Source organism: Primulina tabacum, chromosome 7 (genome assembly GCF_025594145.1).
Source record: "Primulina tabacum isolate GXHZ01 chromosome 7, ASM2559414v2, whole genome shotgun sequence".
NCBI lineage: Eukaryota > Viridiplantae > Streptophyta > Magnoliopsida > Lamiales > Gesneriaceae > Primulina > Primulina tabacum.
Genome location: NC_134556.1, coordinates 27191391 through 27218251, shown reverse-complemented (window position 1 = coordinate 27218251; position 26861 = coordinate 27191391). Strand labels below are relative to the sequence as shown.

At 38.4% G+C, this 26861-nt stretch overlaps 1 protein-coding gene across 1 annotated transcript; it reads right to left on the bottom strand.

Moving 5' to 3' along the window:
• Positions 1–10937: 10937 nt before the first annotated feature.
• On the bottom strand, positions 10938–15112 carry LOC142550644 (uncharacterized). Its single transcript, XM_075659723.1, has 3 exons — positions 14992–15112; positions 11386–11487; positions 10938–11323 (listed from the first exon to the last, which is right to left on the bottom strand). The coding sequence occupies exons 1-3, from the start codon at positions 15110–15112 to the stop codon at positions 10938–10940; spliced, it is 609 nt and encodes a 202-aa protein (XP_075515838.1).
• Positions 15113–26861: the final 11749 nt, after the last annotated feature.

Genomic DNA, 26861 nt, shown 5'->3' with positions numbered 1-26861 from the left:
ATAGGGGTTTTAATCAGCCTACAGGGGACTGAGAATCATCTACAAGATGCACAGCTAAATTGCTCGATGAACAAGTTTTCAGTTGCAAGTCTATCAGGTCAGCTGTTCTTCAGACGAAACTCATCCATTCTGGGACGTTGGTTGATTAAATCACTAGCTGCATTCTAGTTGAGCCTAGTCAGAGTCTGCTCGACCAGTTAGTCTACGAAGAAGTCAAGTTCAAGCAGTTTAACTCGTTTCTCTAGCCAAATGAACTCACAACCAATGCAGCAGTTCAAGCAGTCAAGCAACCAGTTGATGGTATATCCAGTTCTGTCGCATAAACCAACTGATATCTGATGTTGTTCAATATATGCTACTGTTGTAGTAATTTTTCTTGTTCAAACTGATGTATGTACTCGGATGTAAATACAAGGAAATTTATTTAAATAAACGTCATATTTGTTCAGCTGTGTTTTATTGTCACTGACTGGATATTTCCAAATTTCTTGTCTACATTGCTTGAATGATTATAATCTCTGAATGAATGATTATATAAATATCTTTCAGATACGGGTTTTATTCAATTTCTGAGGGGGAGCTTTTCATTTTTCTCTCAAACTAAAAGTATTGTCAATCAGGTTTAAAATTCAGTTGTTGAGAAAAATTTCTTTCCTTTTCATCAAATGAAAAGGATTTTCTTAATTCTGTCTCTCTCTCTTAAAAGGTTTTTAACTAATTTTTGGAGAGGGAACTTTTGTTTATTTTCAAAATTTCTTTAAATTCAGTTATCAAGGGGGAGCCTTTAATGATGTTTGAATTTACGAACCGTGGACCTGAATATATTGCGCTTAACTGCTCAGGTTTGTAATCATCAAAAAGGGGGAGATTGTTGGAATTTTTCAAGTTCGCAATCTTGATTTTGATGATAACAAAACTTGTTAATTGTGTTATAATAATCTACCTTAGTGTGCAGCATTTAGGATCACTCACGAGATTTTACATCGCAAACTGAAGACCCAACTGATCGCACAAAATGAATCAATCTAACTGATTACGTCAATTGAGCAGTCCAGCTGATTGTCCAGTTGATAGGTGGTTCAGCATGGGAACCTCAGAAGCCTGGCCAGCCGAAGGAGTGTTCAACTGATGAAGAAACCCAGTTGATTTGTCCAACTGAACAATTGTGAAATCAGTTCAACTGACGAGTCAACTGATTTCACCAGCCCAACTGAAGATCAGTTCAACTGACTAGTTCGAAGCATCAGTCAGAATCTTTCAGTTATGGATGAAGACAAACTCTTTCAGTGGAATCCAGCTGTACGTGAAGGTACGAAGCCATTGTCCAGTCCTAGGACAATAATGGACGTTGCATCAGAGCATTAAAGACAAAAAGTTTCAGAAGGGCAGTCAAAAAATCGAGACACAAAGTCCAAGAAACAAATTCAAGATGCAACGGATACAATAAATGAGTCTCACTGTACGATCCGTTTTCCATCATATATAAAGAGAAGATCAGTGAAGACTCAAATATATAGAACTCAAGAGAGAAAAGAAAAGGGCACGCTTCAAAGTCATATCAGCTTTAGAGGGAAGCATTCAGCCCAGTCGAGGGAACTCTTCACAGTTATAACAGCTTAGATTAAAGATTATTTTCCCCCAGTGTGTGAGAACATCCTTGTTCAGATCTCACACACACAAACACTCTCAATCATTCAAATACAGTCTTGCACAAAGACGTTAAACTTGTGTATGTAGTCTTTCTCACATAGACATTAAAGAAGTGTTGACCGGAAGGTGCTGCCTTCAGTCTAGTCTAGGAGTTAAGTTTAGGCAGTGGTGTAAGTCCTAGCTGAGTGGGTTTGTACAAAGAGTTGTATAAATCAAAGTCTTCTAGTGGATCCTAACCGAGGCGGTAGAAAGAGTGACGTAGGAGCAGTTGAAGTCTCCGAACATCCATAAACATATCTTGTGTATTTAATTGTTTAACTATTGTTTGCAAACTGTTTGGATCAGTTAGAGTGTCCGTCAGTTAAATTGTCACCATAACTGAACTGATGAATGCAAAAACTAATATGTCCCTTTTCGGTTATTCAGTTTACATAAGATAAAATATTTTCTAATATAACAGTCTTCTTCATGAAGGATTACTTCGAGTTTCTTCCGCTTGTTTTTTAACCAAACTCGATTTAATTCATCGGTGTTAATATTATTAAAACACTAAGCTATTGCAGCTCATTGGAGAATATTTTGTCTGAAGCATCCCAAATATGCCTAGCAAACGATCCTTCACATATCGTGCGACCAAATTTTCATGGCTTCTAAACTTAGCTTCGAGATCTTTTTGTAATCCATAAAATACTTCCTCGAAAGCTATTCTTGTAACGTATCGTACTTTTAAACTATCTAAAATTTGCGAAAAAATAAAAATTTTCTTAGATACGAAATAAACCTACAACTTTCTATTAAAATAAATTGTTCATCCATAATATTTGCAATAAAAAGATCACAACTAAAGTTTGCTAAAAATACTTGTTCAAACAACATGAAGAAATCTCGTAAAAGTCAGAGTATTAAATTCATCATGCATAAAATCATAAAAACATTGGTGGTCCTCAGGTTTAACCTCCTGCGCAGTCCAAGCCGGCTCATTGGTCCTCACCCTTCATCTCCTCATACTCATCCTCACCTGCATCGATCAAGTCTAGTGAGTCTAAAGACTCAACACGTATAAACTGAAGATAACAAATATTATGTAATAAAACCAAATGCATCTTTAAAGTAGAGCGTACATACTTGAAACTTGAACGTAATAACATAAACATATACGTGCAAATAGCATAAAACTCTTCATAAATATACTTGTATCATACATACTTGACATGCATAAACTTCATCATTTTGCGTAAAAATATGTTTCAAAGCAAGTGACCCATACATAAATGCGCCTGATCAGACTAAACCTCAGTACTGGGCTGGCAGGGATGATCCACTACCACATACATGAGAGACCCGGTCATGCTTTACCGGGTGGATTGGTCCCTGATCATCTTTTACCGCTTTCCAATCCTGATCTAAATCCGGTCATGCTTTACCGGGTTGGAGAGATCACCGATCACGTTCACGGGCTTCCAAACCAATTCATAATTGGTCACAAGACATTCAGCATACCTCAAAAATAAAATATTTTCTCATTTTGCACATCAAACATACTTGCATGGCGTTGGGGGATTCGTTAGATCTCTCTTGGGGCCACTGCTGCACATACTAACACATTATCAAATGCTTAGCTTTCAAAACTTAGACATACTATTCGTACTCAACCCCGAAGTAAATATTCTAGAGCACTCGGACTTGACCTCATTTAAACATACTAAACCATGACATCAAACCCCAAAACAAACTCTAAAATTATGCGTGAACATTTCCCAAACAATAAAAGACATTGACTCAGTATTGAAACAAAAAACTAAATGAAAATCAGACCTTCCTCCACCTGGCCCCACGCTCGGGCGGTAATATCTTATCGCTAGAGTGCCAGGTCTTCTGGCCTCGGACAAAAAGAGTGGCGCTCGGGCGGTAAGAAGTTACCGTTCGGGCGCCGAGTGCACTGGACTCCATGATTTGAAGCTTAATACTCCTAACTAAATCATATGAATCTTGAACTAAAACATCGAGACTCATCCTAGGATGCTATGACAATGACTCGACTCCATAAAAATGCCCCAAACGTCTCCACAGAAACGATGCACCACACGCAACGCATTAAAACCCATAAACTCAAATTTTGACACCAAATGCTTCCTACGACTTCTAATGCAACCAAGGACTGTCGACACGAAACGAAGCATCAAAACTCATCCCAACATCATACTCCATATACCTAAACACAGCAGCGATCAGTCGACGGTTCCCAACAAAGCCTACAACAAATAACTTCAAGAACGCATTTTCATAAAATCGCAGTTTGAGCATTCCCACGAAAACGATCATAACTCACTCGTTTTTTATCCAAAAATTACGAATTTACTGTCAAATCGAATGTATCAAAAATTACTACGTTTTATATGTTGAAAGTTTTCAAGATAAGTGACCGAAAATGCACAGTAAACGAAATGACAGTAGAGTTCGGGTTTTTAGATCTAAAATCGTTTCAAAATCGATCCAACAAATTTTTTCTCAAACTTTGTACAACATACATGAATTTTTACACAAAATAAACATAAAATCATATAAACTAAAAATGACGATACGGTGATACCGTGGCGCTATTTCTAAGCTAAAAATCAGTCGAAGGATTGCTAGAAAATTAGAGTGGGAGGGGGCAGCTGCTCTTGACCTATGAACCTTAAGTTTTCTTCTCTCATAAAAATAAAACAAGACAAATGAAATATGTGTGTGTGTATCGTGTATGGGTGTGTATAAAAGTGCGTGTGCGCGCGTTTTTGGTGTGTGTATTTTTTTAATAATTAAGGGAATAAAATTTGCTTAATTAATAATTAAAATGCTACTACAATGTTAATCCACACTAATTTAACAATTTCCTTAATTAAAATAAATACACAATTGCTAAACTTTAAAAGTTTTAAAATCCTAAAATAACTAAATAAATAAATTAGGCTTTAAAATGCTTAAAACTAAATAAATCATTTAAAATGCCACAATCCTAACCTAAAATAAAATACCACATTTTAAAATCGCCAAAAATCTTCGCCGGTCCCTTTTCCGTGATCTCACATTGAATAATCACTTGAAACATGAAACTCGAGAAAACATTTTAACGTGCATCACATAAACATAAATAACTTAAAATAATATATTTAATTAAATCATGCATCTCTATAATCATTTTAAACTTAAATAAATAATTTAACAATTAAATAAATGCATGGGTTTTACGTGTACTGATTTGGGCTCTACAGTTCCTTCCCCACTTAAATAAATTTCGTCCTCGAAATTAAATCTTACAAAACAACTCCGGGTAGCGGTTCCTCATATCTGCATCGGCCTCCCAAGTGGCCTCCTCCACTGATTGATTCAGCCACCGGACTTTGACCAACTTGGTCACCTGGTTCCGAAGTTCTCCGCTCCTGCCTATCTAGGATTTGGACAGGTTTTTCCTCATATGACAGATCCAGAGCAAGCTGCAACGGCTCATAGCTCAAAACATGCGAAGGGTTTGCTAGATACTTCCTGACCATCGAGATGTAAAACACGTTGTGTACCCCAACCAGATTCGGCGGTAGGGATACACGATAAGCTAGAGTCCCAACTCTGTCAAGTATTTCGAACGGTCCAATAAATCTCGGGCTGAGCTTGCCTCTCTTCCCAAACCTCATAACACCTTTCATAGGTGCTATCTTCACGAAAACGTGGTCACTTACGGCAAACTCAATATCTCTTCTTCTCTTATCCGCATAACTCTTTTGATGACTCTGGGTGGTTTTCATCCTGTCTGGAATCATGACCACCACATCTGCAGTCCGCTGAACCATCTCTGGATCAAGTTCTGATCTCTCACTGAATTCATCCTGTTGCGTGTTTTCTTGATTGCTCGCAAGCGCACGACGTCAAATTATAGTAAAATGTATTTTCGAGTACAAGTGTCGATCCCACGAGAAATGTGTATATAAATGTATATTAGTACTTGTGATTAAAATAGTCTCGACTTTATTTAGAATAATCAATTAAAAGATTTGTTTGCAAGAATAACTAAATTGAAAATGGATTTAAATGTAACACCAATTTATAACAATTAACAATGGAATAAAAGATCTAGAGGTCCGATTTCACGCAACTGTCCACCATGTTTAATTTCTTGTAACTATGTTATAAAAATCCTTATTATTCATTAGCCAAGAATCCTATAATTATCTACTCCCTCTCGCGAGTGTTAAGTAGATATTAGTTATATAAAAATAGATTGGAACGTTCCATCAACAGTCTACAATTAAATAACACATCAAGCACTAGATTCTCTATGGGCTTCGATAGCATTATAGGAACTCCCGAACTCTATAAATTACCATTGATGTATTTTTTCCTTTTCTTGTTTATAATTTTCCTCTTTCGAGTGATAAATTGTAAACATATAAATCATTCAAATTATGGCCAATAAATTGAAAGAATTAAGATTAAAACAATACAAATGAACAATATTAAGAACTTTAAATAGCTTAGTTCATAGATTCTAACACATGGTTTCTAGTTTTGTTCCATCTTTTCTCTAGAAATAACAATTAGTTCATAATAACACAAACAAAACAACAAAACAAGGTTTTGAAACAAGACATATCAACTGAAAAAATAAAAGAAAGAAGAACTTAGAACAAGAGCTCGAAGAGCTGATTCCGTCCCAGGAGTTGTGCAAAAGAGTTCCCAAGAACTTGATGAACTTGGATGTTCAATCCTCTAGCAACAGCCTCTACTCCTTCCTTGGCTCCCAATACCCTAGATGGCTCCCAATATCTTGGACTTTCATGCGCAGCACACAAAAGTACAGATTTTCCGGATTTTGTTTTTGCAAGGAGTGCGGGTGCGGTCAAGAGGATACCGCGGGTGCGGTGTTGGTTCTGGTGTGCCATCGCAGGTGAGGTATGGATTTTAACGCGGGTGCGGTGTATGTATAAGCGCGGGTGTGCTGCAGCTTCTGTAATTTTGATCTTTTGCACTTTCCAATTCAACACTTTACTACTCCAAACTCTTTTTCTAAGCTACCAAACTACAACAACAAAAACAATAACAAATCACATAAAACCTGCTCAAGAATCATAAAATTCCAAGTTAAAAACAAGTAATAAAAATGCAATAAATTGCACTTATCAAACTCCCCCAAACTTAGGATTTTGCTAGTCACGAGCAAAACAAAACAATACAAACAAACAAGTCATGAAATACTTTAAAGAACTTGGCCTCAAGATAATTTAATTAACTCTTCATGCATTCATTATTCAATATATGACAAGTCAAAACAATCCAATCAATTTTTTATTCGGATATAATCATGAAATCGGTTAATTTTCTAAACTTCTAATCTCTTCAACTCATGTTTCAAAACATTCTCAATTGATTTCAATTTTTACAAATACGATAAAGAGGTCTTTTTCGGTAAAAATTGGGTTCAAAGCAATATTCATTCAAGAAAGGAGTACCCAACAGATATTTGATGCAATGAGGTGTGTGTAAAGTTGATCAAGATTCGTACTCAATGTAAGTGTTTGTCGATTGTCCATAGGCTTGATCCTCCCAATCACTCTCCACTAGTATATTGGACAACTATGACTTGGTCAATAGGATTTGCAATGCTTGTAATGTTAGGCCTTGGCTCATGGCTACAAATGAAGATTTAGAATTCAAATAAGGGAGTAAGTTGAATTTTTATCTCTTTTGCAAACTCCACTTTTTCTTTTATCTCCAATTTTTTATTCATTTCTTCTCTTTTTCTCCCATTTTTCTCCAACTTCTTCAATGAGACATCATTTATTTTTCTTTTCTTTTGTAGGAGAATTTCAATTTCTTTGATCCTTTGAATTCTTACTCCCTTGAGAAGGTAGGAAATTAATGTTGAAGATATTCAACGGGGTGGTAAATGTGGGATATTTGAAAGGATATCGAATGGGGGTCTTTTACACATATTTACTGTGTGCCATTCGAATTCATATAAGCTACAAAGAAGTGACAAATGATAAATTATTTTTATTTGGTAGCTTGAAAGGCTCAATCGATAAAAAAAATCACCTAAATCATTCCTAAATCATAAATTGTCCATATTTCGCCTCGAGTGTTGTTTTGATAGTTCTAGAAAAAATCTCAATTCACCAACACATAGTAGAATCTAATCATCGTGAAAAATAGTGTCTCAATGCATCAACCAAATACATATATATTCAAAAGAAAAGTGCTTGGCTTCCAAGAAATTTCAAGAACACAATTCTTTTCTCATATAGGCACAAAAAGGCTTCAAATGAATATTTATGAACAATATAAATAGGCTCAAATAAAATCAAAGATTGCCTCAATCATATATGTGTTTGCAAAAATTTATTTCAATATCAAATGAAAATCACATAGTTGTTTAGAAATTATAAGTCTCAAACTTACCAAATCTCATGATTGTTCTCTAAATTTTTTTTTTTCAATTGATTGGTGAACATGAATGAAATACATGACATCTCTTCCAATACACAAATTTTGTTCATCATTTGCCATTTCAAAAATTTTCATGACTATGACACTACAAACACACAAGCAAATAACCCAAAAGTAAATAAAACACTCAAATAAAACTAAATGACACTACAAACACACAAGCAAAACTAAATGACACTACAAACACACAAGCAAATGTAAATAACATCTCCCCCAAACTTAAATATGTGCATCGCCCTCGATGTAAATGATCGTTAAAGTTTTGGTAATACACATACCTCGGGCAATGACCGTCAGTGGTCATCGCCATCCTCATCATCTGCTCCTTCTTGTGGTGGGTGATACTCCGGCGGATCATATGGGGGCGGCCAATGCGGAGGTTGTGGAAATGGATTACCAGATGTGGAAGCTGATGGAAATTGTTGAGCCAAGACAGACGTGAAATCCATCATATAATCCATGAATGTATCGGTCCTAAACCGAAACGCGTCCATGTCTTGGCGTTGTTGGCGCATCTTCTCTTCCAAATGAGTTAATCTATCTCGCACCTTTCTTGGTTGCGGTTGTGTTCGTTGTTGTTGGGCCTGAGCATGGGCACGTCTTTCAGCAGCTCTTTGGTTGAATTCTCTCTGAGCTTCACGTGTGTCTTGTTGGTCAGATGTCAGTGACCTATGTGATTGAATTACCACAATGGTATTTTTTGGTTTCAACAATTCTTCGTTTGCTGCCCAAGTCACTCCCGCATAATGGCATAAGTCTGTGATAAGAGAAGGGTGGAGGAGTCCACTAGGAGAGTTACATTTTGCATAATTTAGCATTGAGTTCTGAAGCAATTGACCTAAATCAATCGTCTTTCCTGTTAAGATGCAAAAAGTCAGGATTGCCCTCTCCTTGATGACAGTAGTAGTATGGTCAATAGGCTTAATTCTAGCCGAAATGAAGGAATACCAATCCTTGGCAACATTTTTCATATCAGATTTGGCTAGGCTTAAATGTACATTGTCTCTCATTCGTCACTCCGCTCCCTCAATGCAAATAGTCTGAAGAATGTTATCATAATCAACTTCCTCGGCCCGATATTCTTCATATTCATCATGCATGACTAGAGGGATACCATACATCGTGTTGATGGTATTAGAATCAAAAGCCACCATTTTTCCTCGCACCAAAACTTTCAAGTGATCATGCTTAATCTTAAGGTTAGCATAAAATTTCCGTACCAACGAAATGACCGCATCCGGTGGTGGCTTGCCAAACTCCTCCCAATGCCTAGCAGTAAGCATTAATCCAATCTCGGTTCGTGGGAAGCTCAGGTCAAATCCCCTCTCTTTCACAATGATCTTGTTCAGAATTTTAGCATAATATTCCTCCGCCTTTTCATCCCAGAACTTGTGTGCATCATAATTTGCAGACGAGGATGCACCCTTTGATTGTTTCTTCCTTGGAGGCATTTTGTCGAACACTATCAAAGCACCAACTTCTCCTTCAATCCAATTCACTAAACTTGATGATTTTTTACTCCCCCAAACTTATTAATCACAAGAACTACAACTCAACAATATACACACCAATCCAATCAACAATATCAAGAATGCACTCCACTAAAATTACAACACCATTACTTTTCTTTCATAGCCAATAGCACCAATAATTTTGAATTCAAAGCAAATTTAGTATGGATTTGCTCACCTTGAGTGTTGAAATGTTTCTTGGAATAACATAATCGAAGCTCCAATCAATTCTTGGTGCAATTTTCGAGCCCCTTTCAAACCCTAGCTTTGGTGTTGAATTTGTGGAATGAAGATGGATATTGGATTAAATGAATTGAAGGTATGAATGTGTGGAGTGGGAAATGTGTATTTGGGAGAAAAAATCTAGTGTGGAATGTGTTCTTGAGTGAGTATTTCGAAGTGAAGGAGAGATTACTCGGTTATGTCCAATGTTCGCGTGTTGCAGAATTTAAAATAATCGACCGCGGGTGCGGTGCTAAACATACCACGGGTGCGGTCAGGATTCTGGAAAATTTTTATTTTCGACCTTCAGTGACCGCGGGTGCAGTGTAAAACGTAGCGCGTGTGCACTATTGGTTCTGGAAAAACAGCGCGGGTGCACTAACAAAATGACCGCGGGTACGCTTTGCCTACTGGAAATTATCATTATTAATTCAGCAAACACCGCAGGTGCGCTATAAAAAGTATCGCGGGTGCGGTGTTGGCTCTGTCAATTTATCGCAGGTGCGCTCAATAATAAATCGCGGGTGCAATGTTGCTACTGGAAATTTTTTAATTTTCTGTCTTAAACCACCGCAGGGGCGATAGTTTTTCAGCGCGGGTGCATTATTTGGAATTGTTTTCTCCTCCAATTTTTAGTCCTGAAAAACACAACTGGGATTCGTAAGATTTGGGAAGATATAAAAACACATTATACAAAAAATACACAACCTAAAATAATAATACAAGAGTAAAAGTAAAACCGAAAACGAAATGCAATAAAGAAACAAAAAATTTGGGTTGGCTCCCAAAAAGCGCTTGGTTTAACGTCGTCAGCCTGACTACCACCAGTCTACATCAAGTCGATCCGCCCAAAGGAATGTTGTCAAGATGCCGTACTTCAGTCCCATAATAATGCTTGATCCGTTGACCATTTACTTTAAACGTTCTTCCGTCATTGCACTTTAGCTCAATTGCTCCATATGGTTGGACTGATTCTATTGTAAATGGCCCCGACCATCTTGATTTTAGCTTACCAGGAAATAGTTTGAGGCGTAAATTGAACAACAATACTTGTTGTCCGGGCTCGAAATTTCTATGCTAGATATGGTTGTCGTGCCACTTCTTGGTCTTCTCCTTGTAGATCTTTGCGTTCTCATAAGCCTCATTTCTTAACTCCTCCATCTCATTCAATTGCAATAGCCACTGCTCACCAGATGCTTCCATGTCAAAGTTGAGCTTTTTCACGGCCCAAAAAGCTTTGTGTTCCAATTCCAGTGGTAAGTGACAGACCTTACCAAAGACCAACCTATAAGGTGACATCCCAATAGGTGTCTTGTAAGCCGTTCTGTACGCCCATAAGGCATCATCCAGCTTTAGTGCCCAATCCTTCCGGTTTGTCTTCACTGTTTTCTCTAATATCTGCTTAATCACCTGGTTGGATACTTCGGCTTGTACATTTGCTTGTGGGTGATATGCCAGTTCACCTTATGCTTCACATCATATTTAGCGAAAAGTGAGTTAAAGATTTTGTTACAAAAATGTGTACCTTCATCACTAATTATGGCTCTTGGTGTCCCAAATCTTGTGAAGATGTTCCTGTGAACAAACTTAGCAACCACTCGAGCATCATTAGTATTGGTGGCAATTGCTTCCAGCCATTTTGACACATAATCCACAGCAACCAAAATATAAGATTGACCAAAAGAAGATGGGAATGGTCCCATGAAGTCAATACCCCAAACATCAAAAATTTCAACTTCCAAAATATTGGTCAATGGGAACTCATTGCGTCTAGAAATATTGCCAACCCTTTGGCATCTATCACATGACTTGGCTAAGGTATAACTATCTTTGAACAAAGTAGGCCAATAAAAACCAGACTGTAATACCTTTGCTGGTGTTTTTGATGCTCCAAAGTGACCGCCATATGGTGAAGAGTGGCATTGTTCAAGAATAACTTTCACTTCTTCCTCTGCTACGCATCTTCTAATCATCTGATCAGCACATCTCTTGAAGACGTATGGATCATCCAATAGGTAAAACTTTGCATCGTGGAAGAATTTCTTCTTTTGGTGATAACTCAAATCTGGAGGGAGAGTACCACAAGACAAGAAATTAGCTATATCAGCAAACCAAGGAAGTATATCATTTACCTAAAACAGTTGTTCATCAAGGAATGCTTCTTTTATGGTTCCTTCATCTATTTTATCTTCAAGTTCGAGCCGTGACAAGTGGTCAGCCACTTGATTTTCACACCCCTTCCTATCCTTCACTTAAAATCAAATTCTTGGAGCAATAAAATCCACCTTATCAAGCGTGGTTTTGCATCCTTCTTGGCAAATAGGTATCGAATAGCTGCATGGTCAGTGATTTAACAATTACCTTTGTGCCGACCAAGTAGGGTCTAAACTTGTCAAATGCAAACACTACTGCAAGCATCTCCTTTTCAGTAGTTGTGTAATTTTGCTGTGCAGCATTTATGGTTCGACTTGCATAGTAGATTGATCTAAAAAATTTATCACGCCTTTGGCCCAACACCACACCTACTGCATAATCACTAGCATCACACATCAACTCGAAGGGCTCCATCCAATCTGATACTATCATGATTGGTGCTGTCACCAATGCCTTCTTGATCTTCTCAAATGCCTGCAGACAATCATCATAAAAAATAAAAGTGGATTCTTTTTCAATCAAATTACACAAAGGTTTAGTAATCTTAGAAAAATCTTTGATAAATCTACGATAAAACCTGGCGTGTCCTAAGAAACTCCTTATCCCTTTGATGTTCTTCGGTGGTGGAAGCTTTTCAATTGCAACTACTTTGGCTCTGTCTACCTCTAATCCCTTTGAAGACACTTTATGTCCAAGAACAATACCCTCTTGGACCATAAAATGACACTTCTCCCAATTAAGAACTAAGTTCTTTTCTTGACATCTCTGCAAAACGAGGGAAAGGTTATGTAAACAGTGATCAAATGAAGAGCCAAATACCGAGAAATCATCCATGAAGACTTCCATGATGTCTTCCACCATGTCTGCAAATATGGCCATCATACATCTCTGAAAAGTAGCAGGTGCATTGCATAGCCCAAAAGGCATCCTCCTAAAAGCAAACATTCCATAGGGGCACGTGAATGTTGTCTTCTCTTGATCCTCTGGTGCTATAGAAATCTGGTTATAACCTGAATAACCATCTAAAAAACAGTAGTGACAATAACCAGCAAGTCTATCAAGCATTTGATCAATAAAAGGTAACGAAAAATGATCTTTACGTGTGGCATTGTTCAACTTCCTATAATCAATATATACTCGTCATCCAGTCACAGTACAAGTAGATATGAATTCATCATTTTCATTATTTACCACAGTCATTCCACCCTTTTTAGGCACTACTTGCAAATACCCAAATGCTGTCAGAAATAGCATATATAACTCCAGCATTTAACAATTTCAACACTTCATTTTTGACTACCTCTTTCATAGCTGGATTTAACCTTCTATAATGATCCACATAAGGAGCGTATGACTCTTCCATTAAAATCCTATGCATGCATATGGTGGGACTAATCCCCTTGATATCAGAAATCGACCACCCAAATGCAGTTTTAAATTTCCTCAACACTCTCAACAATTTCTCTTTTTCATCTAAAGTAAGAGAGGAAGAGATAATTACAGGATATGTCGACTTCTCACCCAAGAAAGCATAGCAAAGATGGCTTGGCAATTCCTTCAAAACATGGGATGAAGGTATTATCTCTGAAAATTTTTCTTCTTCCAACTTCTCCTGTGCAGCTTCCTTCACCTTTGGCAACTCTTCAAGAGCTAATAGTTGCTCTCTCAATTCCCAATCATCATCATCAACTCTACTGACAGTACTAGAAAGGCATCTTTCTAATGGATCTTCTATTGTATGACCTATACCAATCTCAGCAACACAAGAGTCAATTATATCATTACTTTTACAAGTACTCACCTCGTCGTTACCTTTAATAGCCTTATAGATGTTGAATATCACAGCTTCCCCACCAACTCTCAAGGTGAGTTCTCCTTTGTGTACATCTATCAATGCTTTTCCAGTTGCTAAGAAAGGTCGCCCAAAAATCAATGGGGCATCTTGATCTTCCTCCATATCAAGTATTACGAAATCAGCAGGGAAGATAAACTTGTCAACTTTTACCAAAATATCTTCAACAATTCCACGAGGATAGGTGAGTGACATATCTGCAAGTTGCAAAGTTATAGTGGTTGGTTTTACCTCCCCAAGCTCCAAGTCCCTATAAACAGAAAATGGCATAAGATTAATCCTCGCTCCAAGATCACATAAAGCTTTATTAACATGAGTACTACCAATAATATAAGGAATAGTAGAACTACATGGATCTTTTAGTTTTTGTGGTAACTTCTTTTGGAGAATGGCGCTGCACTCTTCGGTTAACTTAACTGTCTCGAACTCTTGCAACTTCCTCTTCTTTGACATCACATCTTTGATGAACTTTGCATAGTTTGGCTATTTGCTCTAAAGCATCAGCAAATGGTTTAGAGCAAATGGAATGTTGATGTGAATCTTCTTGAAAATCTCCAAAAATTTTGCAAATTGATCATCAATAATCTTCTTCCTAAATCTCTGTGGGTATGGAAGAGTCGGTTTCAGTATAGGAATCCGTTCAACTTCAGTTTCAATCCGAGACTCCTCAACCTAGTTCTCCTTTCCATTTTCACATTCTTCTTCTTCAACTCTCTTCTCATTCCTCATTCTCTTTGGATTTTTTAACCTCAAGTTCTCTTCCACTTCTCAAAGTTACAGCTTTGCATTGCTCCTTTGGATTCACTTCAGTATTACTTGGGAATTGACCTCTATTTTGATCTCTCAATGCATTAGCCAACTGTCCAATCTTTGTCTCTAATGATTTCATTGTGGCACCCATATTTCCCATGTGAGTTTCCATGCCTTCAAGACGAGATTCAGTCCTAGTCATCCTTTTACTAGATTCAGCAACAAATGTCCCAACTAGATCCTGCAGTGAAGGTTTTCCTTCCCCCTTTAATGTATTGAACCCCGGTGGAAGATTCAACACATTCTTATTATTAGCATATGAAAAATTCTCATGATTTCTCAAACCAGGATAATAAGTGTTAGGGGGAGGGTTACCTCTATATCCTCCGTATCCACCAAAATTCCTATTGTTGATATAATGAGCCTCATCAGGAATATGTGGTTTGCCAATAACAACCGATGCATTTTCAATCTCTGGTGTACTAGCTTTATTCATGGCTGCAATTTGAGTTGTTAAAGCTGAAACTTGTGCGGTTAGTGATGTAATAGGATCTACAACATAAATTCCATCTTGTTTCTTTACTCCTGACCTCTCAGACGGCCACTGATAACTGTTAATGGTCATCTGTTCAAACAAATCATATGCTTGATCAGGTGATTTGGCAAATATCATGCCACTAGCTGCTGCATCCACAGTGCCTCTTGTTTGTTCATTCAAACCATTGTAAAACAATTCAATTTGTACCCAATCTTCAAAACCATGGTTTGGACACCTCCTCAAAAACTCCTTATACCGTTCCCATGCCTCATATAATTGCTCAAAGTCAGTCTGCCTAAAAGTACTTATCTCAATCTTCAATTGTGCAGATTTCGCAGGTGGAAAATATTTAGCAAGGAACTTGGTTGCTAACTCCTGCCAAGTAGTGATACTCCCCAAAGGAAGCGATTGGAGCCATCCTCTTGCTTGGTCCCTAAAAGAAAAAGGAAACAAGCGCAATCGAATTATATCATCAGGAACACCATTTATCTTTACAGTGTCAGTGATCTCAAGGAATGTTCTGAGATGTAAATGAGGATCTGCAGTAGCGGCTCCCCCAAATTGGTTCTGTTGAACCATATTTATCAATGCGGGCTTGAGCTCAAAGTTGTTTGCATTAATAGTCCCTCATACTATGCCCGAATAATGAGCATTTAATACCGGCCTAAAATGATCTCTGATGGGTATTGCAGGGCGTGGATTTTCATTATCTCTGTTGTCAGCCATTGCTTGAATTGCTTCTCTTCTTGCCTTTCTTAATCTTTTTGTGGTTCTTTCGATCTCGGGATCAATGATAAGCAAGTCAAGATTTTGCGATCTTCGCATGCACTGTCAAACAAAGATAAGAAACAAATCAAAATTTTTTTTTAAATGTAATACAATAAAAACAGCTCTAAATTAAAATCAAGACTAATTGGTAACAATACTAATATAAATTTAAAATAAACACTCCCCGGCAACGGCGCCAAAAACTTGTTGCGTGTTTTCTTGATTGCTCGCAAGCGCACGACGTCAAATTATAGTAAAATGTATTTTCGAGTACAAGTGTCGATCCCACGAGAAATGTGTATATAAATGTATATTAGTACTTGGGATTAAAATAGTCTCGACTTTATTTAGAATAATCAATTAAAAGATTTGTTTGCAAGAATAACTAAATTGAAAATGGATTTAAATGTAACACCAATTTATAACAATTAACAATGGAATAAAAGATCTAGAGGTCTGATTTCACGCAACTGTCCATCATGTTTAATTTCTTGTAACTATGTTATAAAAATCCTTCTTATTCATTAGCCAAGAATCCTATAATTATCTACTCCCTCTCCCGAGTGTTAAGTAGATATTAGTTATATAAAAATAGATTGGAACGTTCCCATCAACAGTCTACAATTAAATAACACATCAAGCACTAGATTCTCTATGGGCTTCGATAGCATTATAGAAACTCCCGAACTCTATAAATACCATTGATGTATTTTTCCCTTTTCTTGTTTATAATTTCCTCTTCCGAGTGATAAATTCTAAACATTAAATCATTCAAATTATGGCCAATAAATTGAAAGCATTAAGATTAGAACAATACAAATGAACAATATGAAGAACTTTAAATAGCTTAGTTCATAGATTCTAACATATGGTTTCTAGTTTTGTTCCATCTTTCCTCTAGAAATAACAATTAGTTCATAATAACAGAAACAAAACAACAAAACAAGGTTTTGAAACAAGACATATCAACTGAAAAATAAAAGAAAGAAGAACTTAGAACAAGAGTTCGAAGAGCTGATTCCGTCCCCGGAGTTGTGCAAAAGAGTTCCCAAGAACTTGATGAACTTGGATCTTCAATCCTCTAGCAGCAGCCTCTACTCCTTCCTTGGCTCCCAATACCCTAGATGGTAAGTAAATGATGTGTTTTTATAGTCCAGACAAGCCTCAATTCGTAGCACACCAATATCTTGGACTTTCATGCGCAGCACACAAAAATACAGATTTTCCGGATTCTGTTTTTGCAAGGAGCGCGGGTTCGGTCAAGAGGACACCGCGGGTGCGGTGTTGGTTCTGGTGTGCCAGCGCAGGTGCGGTATGGATTTTAGCTCGGGTGCACTGCTTCACCGCGGGTGCGGTGTATGTATAAGCGCGGGTGTGCTGCAGCTTCTGTAATTTTGATCTTTTGCACTTTCCAATTCAACACTTTACTACTCCAAACTCTTTTTCTAAGCTACCAAACTACAAAAACAAAAACAATAACAAATCACATAAAACCTGCTCAAGAATCATAAAATTCCAAGTTAAAAAAAAGTAATAAAAATGCAATAAATTGCACTTATCACATCCCAATGAATCTGCGATCTTCACTTCCTCTCATACAGTGCCTCGTAGGGAGCCATACCTATAGATGATTGGAAACTGTTTTTGTAGTTAAATTCCACTATAGGTAACTTCGATTCCCAATTCCCATGGAAATCGATCACACAAGCTCGCAGCAAGTCTTCCAAAATCTGAATCACTCGCTCAGACTGGCCATCTGTCTGAGGGTGAAATGCAGTACTGAATAGCAACTTCGTCCCCATGGCTGCATGTAAACTCTTCCAAAAGGAAGATGTAACCCTCGGGTCCCTGTCGGACACAATAGAATCTGGGATCCCGTACAACCGGACTATCTCCTTGATATAGAGCTCTGCATAGTGAGTCATGGAGAAAGTCGTCTTCACCGGTAAGAAATGTGCTGACTTAGTAAGTCGATCCACTATAACCCAAATTGAATTGGATCCTCTGACTGACCTTGGCAACCAAACAAAGAAGTCCATGGTGATATTCTCCCATTTCCACTCGGGGATAGGGAGTGTCTTAAGCATTCCTACTGGTCTCAGATGCTCTGCCTTCACTTGCTGACAATTGAGGCATTCAGACACAATCGGTGGATGTCTCGCTTCATACCTGGCCACCAATACAAAATCTGCAAATCCTTGTAAATCTTGGTACCTCCTGGGTGGATAAAATACGGAGATGCATGTGCCTCTGTCAAAATTTCCTCTTTGATCGAATCAACACTAGGCACCCACATCCTTCTTTTATATCTCACAATACCATTAGACACTGTTTAGAGTACACTGCCCTTGGCTTCATCCTTCAGTCTCCATTTCTGTAATTGCTCATCCGAAGGCTGACCTCTACGGATACGGTCTAGCAAAGAATACTAGACTTTCAGATTAGACAGCTTAGGAGCTCTGCCCTTAGGATAAATCTCTAAACCAAACCTCTGAATCTCTAACTGAAGAGATCTCTGTAATGATAGTTGTGCTGCGACTGCAACTTTCCTGCTCAAGGCATCTGCCACAACATTAGTCTTCCCCGGATGGTAGCTAATTTCACAATCGTAGTCTTTCACTAGCTCCAACCACGGTCTTTGTCTCATATTCAGCTCTTTCTGTGTGAAGAAATACTTGAGACTCTTGTGATCAATAAATATCTTACATTTCTCCCCGTGCAAATAATGTCTCCATATCTTCAACGCAAAGACAACGACAGCTAACTCAAGATCATGAGTCGGGTAGTTCTTCTCATGCACCTTCAACTCTCTGGAGGCATAAGCTATTACCCGACCATGCTGCATCAAAACTACGCCTAAATCGAGCTTAGAAGCATCGGTGTATAGCACAAAATTGTCTTGCCTTGCTGGCATGGCTAACACTGGCGCTGAAATAAGAGCTTGCTTCAAAGTATCAAAGATCTTCTTGCACTCTCCACTCCATACGAATTTAGCATTCTTTTTAGTCAATGAAGTGAGTGGCACTGCTATCGAAGGAAATCCCTGGATAAATATCTTGTAATAGCCTGCTAAGCCTAGGAAACTACGGATCTCTGACTCATTCTTCGGCTCAACCCAATCCTTAAATGCTGCCAACTTATTTGGATCAACCTCAATACCATTGCTAGATATTATATGACCAAAAATGTTACATTCTCCAACCAGAATTCACACTTACTGAATTTTGCAAACAAATTGCGACTCTGCAAGACCTGCAAAACTGTACCCAAATGCTGACTGTGCTCCTCATGGCTCTTCGAGTAGATAAGAATGTCGTCAATGAACACTATGTCAAACTGATCTAGGTATGGCTGAAATACTCGATTCATGAGATCCATGAAAATCATTGGAGCATTCGTCATTCCAAACGGCATCACTAAGAACTCGTAATGCCCATACCTGGTTCTGAAGGCTGTCTTATGAACATCTGCATCTTTTACCTTCAGTTAATGATACCCTGATCGTAGGTCTATCTTAGAGAACATTGTAGCTCCCTACAACTAATCGAACAAGTTCTTGATCCTTGGAAGTGGGTATTTATTTTTGATCGTTACCTTGTTCAACTCTCGGTAATCGATACACAACCTCATGCTCCCATATTTCTTCTTTACAAATAGCACTGGTGCGCCCCATGGTGAGAAACTAGGGCAGATGAATTCTTTGTCTAGGAGCTCCTGAATCTGCTGCTTGAGCTCTAACATCTCAGCAGGAGCTAAATGGTACGGTGCCTTATAGATTGGCACAGTGCATGACATAAGATCGATAGCAAACTCCACCTCTCTCTCTGGCGGAAGGCCTGTGACGTCGTCAGGAAAAACGTCAGGAAAATCTCTGACTACTGGTACATCAGATAGCGACGGAGTGGGTGCCGTCAGGCGCAGAAACAATGCTGGCCAAGAAATCCTGACGCGTCAGGCGCTGAAACAATGATGGCCAAGAAAGCCTGACAACCCATATGAATAAGTCTCCCTTCCTGCATGCAAGAGATCATGTGAGGGAAACTCCTCCATCTATTTGGCTCAAAGAGAAACTGCTTCATGCTCTATGGTCTTACCAACACTGACCTCTTCTGAAAGTCAATAAGAACTTTGTTCTTTGTTAACCAGTCCATTCCCAAGATGATATCAAATTCTGGCATCGGCAACACAATCAAATCGGCATACACTAGGTGGTCCTGCAGTTCAAGATCGATGTCTCTGACTATACCAGTAGTTGATAGCTCTTCCCCTGATGGGACTGTCATTGAATAGCTCACGTCGAGTCCAATAGGCATGACGTCCAAATGACTGGCGAACGTCTCCGAAATAAAAGAGTGAGTGACCCTGGAATCTATCAAGGCCTTCGTGGCAACTCTCTTTATAAAGATATTTCCTGAGAGACGTTAGCACAACACAAAAACTTATATCCCAAAAATTTCTAATCTTAACCTCATGTATAGTAGAAAACATCTACACAAGTCACCAAAAATACTAACTACCACACTCATAATCCCAAATAAAATTCGAAACATGCATAGCAAAAATAATATTGTGCTGAATTAAATAAGCTACCGGTCAACAGGGTCGTGTTTGGGTTCACCTCCTCTGCCTGCATGAAGAACACTCTCCCCTGGGTCGGCTGTCTCCACTGTAGGCAGTCCTTCAGCATATGATCATTGGCTCCGCATTTGAAGCATTTGCCTGATTCCCATAAACACTGTCCCGGATGCTGGCGGTGGCATTTCGGGCATACCGGGTACTCACCAAGCTTCTGTGGAGCCTTCTGCTGCGGGATAGGACCCTTGCCTTCCGACGGTCTCTGAAATGGCCTCTTCCCCTGTAACGCCCCGAAATTTTAAAGGTCCACGCGAACCACATGCATGCAATTATTAAATTCCTTGTGTATTTTAATTAAATGTTTTAATTGCATGAATTAATTATGTGGTGCATATTTGCATGTTTAAAATATATTTTTCTACATGGTTGCATTAAAATGTATTTTTAAAGGTTATTCGAGTTGCGATCGAGGAACGGAGACCGAGGGCTAAAAATTGTAAAATATTTTTATTAAATAATTGTTTTAATTATTTAAAATATGAGTGATGGTTTTTCCTATTTTTGAAAATATGAGGTTTTGAGGTGATTTTATACACCGGGACTTAGTTTTTAACAGGTGTTGGTTTTTCAAATAAAACTCGAACTTTTTGGCAACCCGGCTATTAAATTCACAAACTTATTTTACTAAAACTATTTTAATATTTTAATTAAATTCCAATTAAGCATTAATGGGCCTAAGCTTAATTAAGGATTAATTAACTATATAATAAGTTAAACCCTCCCCAAACCCTCACACCTACACGCCACTTTTCAGATTTAGTGCACACACTAAAACTCTCCAAATACACGACAACTCACACACAACAATTTGGAGAAAAATTCAAAAATTCAAGGGAGATTCAAGCCAAGGTGTACGTCGCTGTTCTTCGAATCGTTGATTCGTTTTCGTGCGTTTAAAATGCAAAGGCACGCCATATTCTCCTTTTACTTATCGTCACAACATATTATGTAATTATGTTTGAAATTTCATGAAAATAAGTTTCACCTTTGAAGATTTTCGTATTTGCATCCTACATGATTTTTAAAACATGTATTTTGATCCAAAAACCATGAATTTCATGTATCTAAGGGGCTGCCATGATTAGGAGGTGTTAGGGTCATGTTTTATACAAGTTTAAGGGGTCCAAGAACACACCAAAAGGCTGCACAAGAAATAGAAACAAGCTGGAACCAAATTGATTACCATCGTAGCTTATGTGATCGGTTGAAGGGAAACGTGTTGCATGGCCTAGCTTGGGTCACAGCTGGGTCTCGGTTAGGGGCTAGGAAGGAGTCCTAGCCTTGCTAGGACTCAAGATCAGGGGCAGGGGAGTAGTCCTAGCAAGCTAGGACTCCATCCGAGAGAAAGAAGGAGACGCGCAGGTGGGGCAGCCGTGCAGGGAGAAGATGGCTCATCCAGGGGCTTCGGGCTGGGATAGGACGAGTCACTAGGGTATTATAGTGTCTAAGGATGATGCGCAAAAGCTGGACCAGGAGCTGGAGTGGCTGGGCTGGCCGCTGGCTTGAGAGAGCGTGGAGAACAAAGGGTAGCGCGTAACTTGCTGTCTGGGTTCAGGTGGTCTGTGCACGCGGTCAGGAGCTGGGCTAGACCTGGGTAGGGTCTTTCTGTGGTCCAGGGTTGCTCGGTGGTGGCTTGGCTGGGAGAGTCCTAGTTTGGTTAGGAGTCCAAAACACACAAGGAGACTCACACACACACCCACATGCAATCGGGTTCAATGACAGCAGGCTTTTCGAGGGTTTAAGGGGCTGGTCAGGGGCTTTGGCTTAGTCATGGGGGTCCCTAGATGGTTTGGCTAAGTTTTGGCTCAAGGTGGCTCAGGCGTGGCTCGAGTATTTTGGGAGATGGCTCGGTGTGTTCGATAAAGTGTCAAATTCGAATATAATAAAGCTAAAATTGAATCCATGGGTCCACGGGTGTGACTCATGACTTGGAAGTGTAGAATAAATAATGAAAATGTTATGTTTAAAATTTGGGATCAAAATAACAAGTTTTGGATTTATCCGGGATTTAATCGCCCCATGAAACGTTAATTAAAGAATTAATTGAAACGCCTAGTTTTATGCTTCATAAAATTATGGAAAATTATATTTAAGCTCAAATAATTATTAAAAGTCTAAGTTTTCAATTTGGGAATTTTATATTAAGGTTTGGTTTAATCTGGGATTAAAACCAGTAACATGCTATATTTAAAGAATAAATTAAAAGTCCTCGATTTAAGCTAAATAAAAATATGAAAAAATTCGTGTGGGCTTAAATAATTATTTGGGACATGTTAGAGTAAATGGAATTAAGAAAAAGTAAAAAACGTGAAATTTTACGTCCAGGAGTAAAACGGTCATTTTACACCTAGAAATTAGTAAACGTCATGGCAGTGTCCTAAATGTTGTTTTATATGCTAATATGATTATTTTCAATGGTTATGGATGTTTATGAAATTTTATATGTTAAAGTACGATTTTTAAATGTCTATGATTTTTATGATTTAAATATGGGCATTTAAAAGACATGTTGCATGCTTGGTTTCAAAGTAAAACGATATTATTATGCATGTTTTTATTAAGTGATGGAAATACGACATGTTGAAGGACTTGAAGGAATTATGACTAAATACGTGATATGTTGGAATTATCGTGAGGGTTATGGTCTCAGTGGGAGCCCGACGATCGTGTTTTCTTGGATACGGATACGAATACGTATACGTTAATATGTTAATACGTTGGCCAAGGTCCAGTTGACTGGTGAGAGTGTCGCTGGTGTCCCCGCCGCCCAGTACTGTGGTTTTCTCTAGATGGATCCATCGCCCAATACGATTAAGAATACGAGTCACAATCACGATCTGAATTCAACAAACACGAATATGAATATGAATACGAATATGAATATGATGATATGAATATGCTGATATGAAAATATTTTTATTTTAAGATTATGAACCATGAAAATGTTTATGAAAATATTTTTATTTTAAGTTTATGCATCATGAAAATGTTTACGAAAATGTGCATGTTTAAAGTTTATGCATCTTCATGAAAATGTTATTTTAAGTACAAGTATTTTTCACTGTTGTATGTGATCTGTATATGTATTATTTTTTATCAACAATATGATGTGTTGAGTCTTTAGACTCACTAGGTGTGATTAATGCAGGTGAGTATGATAATAATATTTATGGAGGTCTTGATGGTTGACTTTGCTGGACTGAAGGTGCACATAACCCAAGGACCGACGCTAGTTTTCGCACTAGTTTATGATTTATAATTTAAGTATGTTAAAGATATTTTATGATTTTTATTTATGTTTATGAGTGGTTTTGAGAGGTTATAATATGGGCTATACTCTTCAAATAATATGTTAGGTTTGGTAAAACGTTGACAATTTTACGATTTAAAATATTTTCCTTTGATTTTGAAATGTTAGTTGATTGTTTATTTTTAAAATGGTACAAGTTATTTTCAAAGTATATATATAAATATATATATATATATATAATAAGAGGGAAAAAAAATTTCTAGCACATTTTAAGCAAAACGAATAAGAAGACGTCTCATCCCCTACCGTCCTTGGAAAGGCCTCTTGAACTGGGGTCGCTGCTGTTGCTGCTGCTGAGGTGCTTAGTAGGGCCTCTTGCCCTGTCTGTCGACCTCTATGTCTCTTTGGTCCTGCTCTGTCGCCAAGGCTCTAGACACGGCAACGGCATAGGTGGTAGGACCAGCAACCCTCACATCATGGTGCAATATCGGCCGCAAACCATCTATAAAATTCCTCAACTTCTCCCGGACATCATTTACAATTAGGGGCACAAAGTGACACCCCCTCTTAAACTTCCTGACAAAGTCTGCAACGCTGCTGTCTCCCTGTCGGAGCGTCATGAACTCTCTAGTCAGTCTGGATCGTACTTCCTCAGTGAAGTACTTGGAGTAGAAAACTGCTTTAAAACCATCCCAAGTCAGTGTTTTCAAGTTCACTGACACTGATGCACTCTCCCACCAAAGTCTGGCGTCACCTTTCAGGAGGAAAGTGGCACACCTAACCCTGTCTGCGTCCTGCAGCTCCATAAAAGCAAAGATTACCTCCATGGACTTAATCCATCCTTCTGCTATCATCGGGTCAGTAGTCCCCGAGAACTCCTTCGGATCCATCCTCCTAAACCTCTTGTAGACTGCCTCTGGCCTGTGCCTCGCCCCTGTGTCCACTGCAGCAGTGTTCCTCGCAAACTGTGCAAAGAACTGGGTCATCCCTACAAGCATTTGAGCTTGCAAATCTGATGGTGGATGAGGAGGAGTGGCCCTCTCCCCATCCTGAGCTTCATTATTTTCATCGCCTGCTTCACGCACGATTCTACGTCTGGGAAGGCATACTGTTCCAAAATTTACCAAACACGTAAACCCAACTATGCATGAACATAATATCACTATCATAAGATGCATGTAATTTGAACTTAAAACATGTACATGTTGAAATCATAACTTGATGCTTAATACATGAAAGAATTTAAAATTTTAAAACTTACAGACTTGAGGTGTGACTTCGTGAGCTTCTCGCACCTGGCAGTAGGCATGACCCATTACAAAAACACCGCTCTGATACCAACTGTAATGTACCGTACTTTTAAACTATTTAAAATTTTCGGAAAAATGAAAATTTTCTAGATACGAAATAAACCTTCAAGTTTCGATTAAAATAAACTGTTCATCCAAATATTTGCAATAAAATGATCGCAAATAAAGTTTACTGAAAATACTTGCTCAAACAACGTGAAGAAATCTCGTAAAAGTCGGAGTATTAAAATGGTAATGCATAAAATCTTAAAAATATTGGCGGTCCTCGGGTTTAACCTCCTGCGCAGTCCAAGCCGGCTCATTGGTCCTCACCCCTCGTCTCCGCATACTCATCCTCACCTGCATCGATCAAGTCTAGTGAGTCTAAAGACTCAACACGTATAAACTGGAGATAACAAATAATACGTAATAAAACCACATGCATCTTTAAAGTAGAGCATACATACTTGAAACTTGAACGTAATAACATAAACATAGACGTGTCATCATCATAAAACTCTTCATAAATATACTTACATCATACATACTTAACATGCATAAACTTCATCATTTAGCGTGTGTATATATTTTAAAGCAAGTGACCTATACATAAATGCGCCTGATCAGACTAAACCTCAGTACTGGGCTGGCAGGGATGATCCACTACCACAAACATGAGATCCCCGGTCAAGCTTTACTGGGTGGATTGGTCCCTGGTCATCTTTTACCGCTTTCCAATCCTGATCTAAACCCGGTCCTGCTTTACCGGGGTGGAGAGGTCACCGATCACATTCACCGGCTTACAAACACATTCATAATTGGTCACAAGACATTTAGCATACCTCAAAAATAAAATATTTTTTCATTTCGCACATCGAACATACTTGCATGGCGTTGGGGGATTCGTTGGATCTCGCTAGGGGCCACTGGTGGACATACTAACACATTATCAAATGCTTAGCTTTCAAAACTTAGACATACTACTCGTACTCAACCCCGAAGTAAATAATTGGCTTATGACATTCAAGAGCACTCGAACTTGACCTCATTTAAATGTACTAAACCATGACATCAAACCCCGAAATAAAATTTAAAATGATGTGTGAATATTTCCAAAACAATAAAAGACATTTACTTACTATTGAAACCTAAAACTAAATGAAAATCAAACCTTCCCCCACCTGGACCAACGCTCGGGTGATAATATCTTACCGCTGGAGCGCCATGTCTTCTGGCCTCGGACAAAAAGAGTGGCGCTCGGGCGGTAAGAAGTTACCGCTCGGGAGTCGAGTGCACTGGACTCCGCGATTTGAAGCTTAATATTCCTAACTAAATCATATGAATCTTGAACCAATCCATCGAGACTAATCCTAGCACGCTATGACACTGACTCGACTCCATAAAAACGCCCCAAACTTCCCCAAAGAAACGACACACCACACGCAACGCAATAAAGCACATAAACTCAAATTTTGACACTAAATGCTTCCTACGACTTCTAATACAATCAAAGACCTGTCGACACGAAACGAAGCATCAAAACTCATCCCAACATCATACTCTATATACCTAAATGCTGCAGCGATCACCCAACAGTTCCCCAACGAAGCCTGCAACAAATAACTTCAAGAACGCATTTTAATAAAATCGCAGTTTGAGCAGTCCCACGAAAACGATCATAACTCAATCGTTTCTTATCCAAAAATTACGAATTTACTGTCAAATTGAAGATATCAAAAGGTAATACGTTTTATATGTTGAAAGT

Coding starts and splice junctions, on each gene's coding strand:
- LOC142550644 (XM_075659723.1), bottom strand. CDS start 15,112: ATGAATAAAGCTAGTACACCAGAGATTGAAAATGCATCGGTTGTTATT. Junction 11,488..14,991: donor TGGATACGGAGGATATAGAG/GTAACCCTCCCC, acceptor AATGGCTGGAAG/CAATTGCCACCAATACTAAT. Junction 11,324..11,385: donor AGCCATAATTAGTGATGAAG/GTACACATTTTT, acceptor GTGAAGCATAAG/GTGAACTGGCATATCACCCA.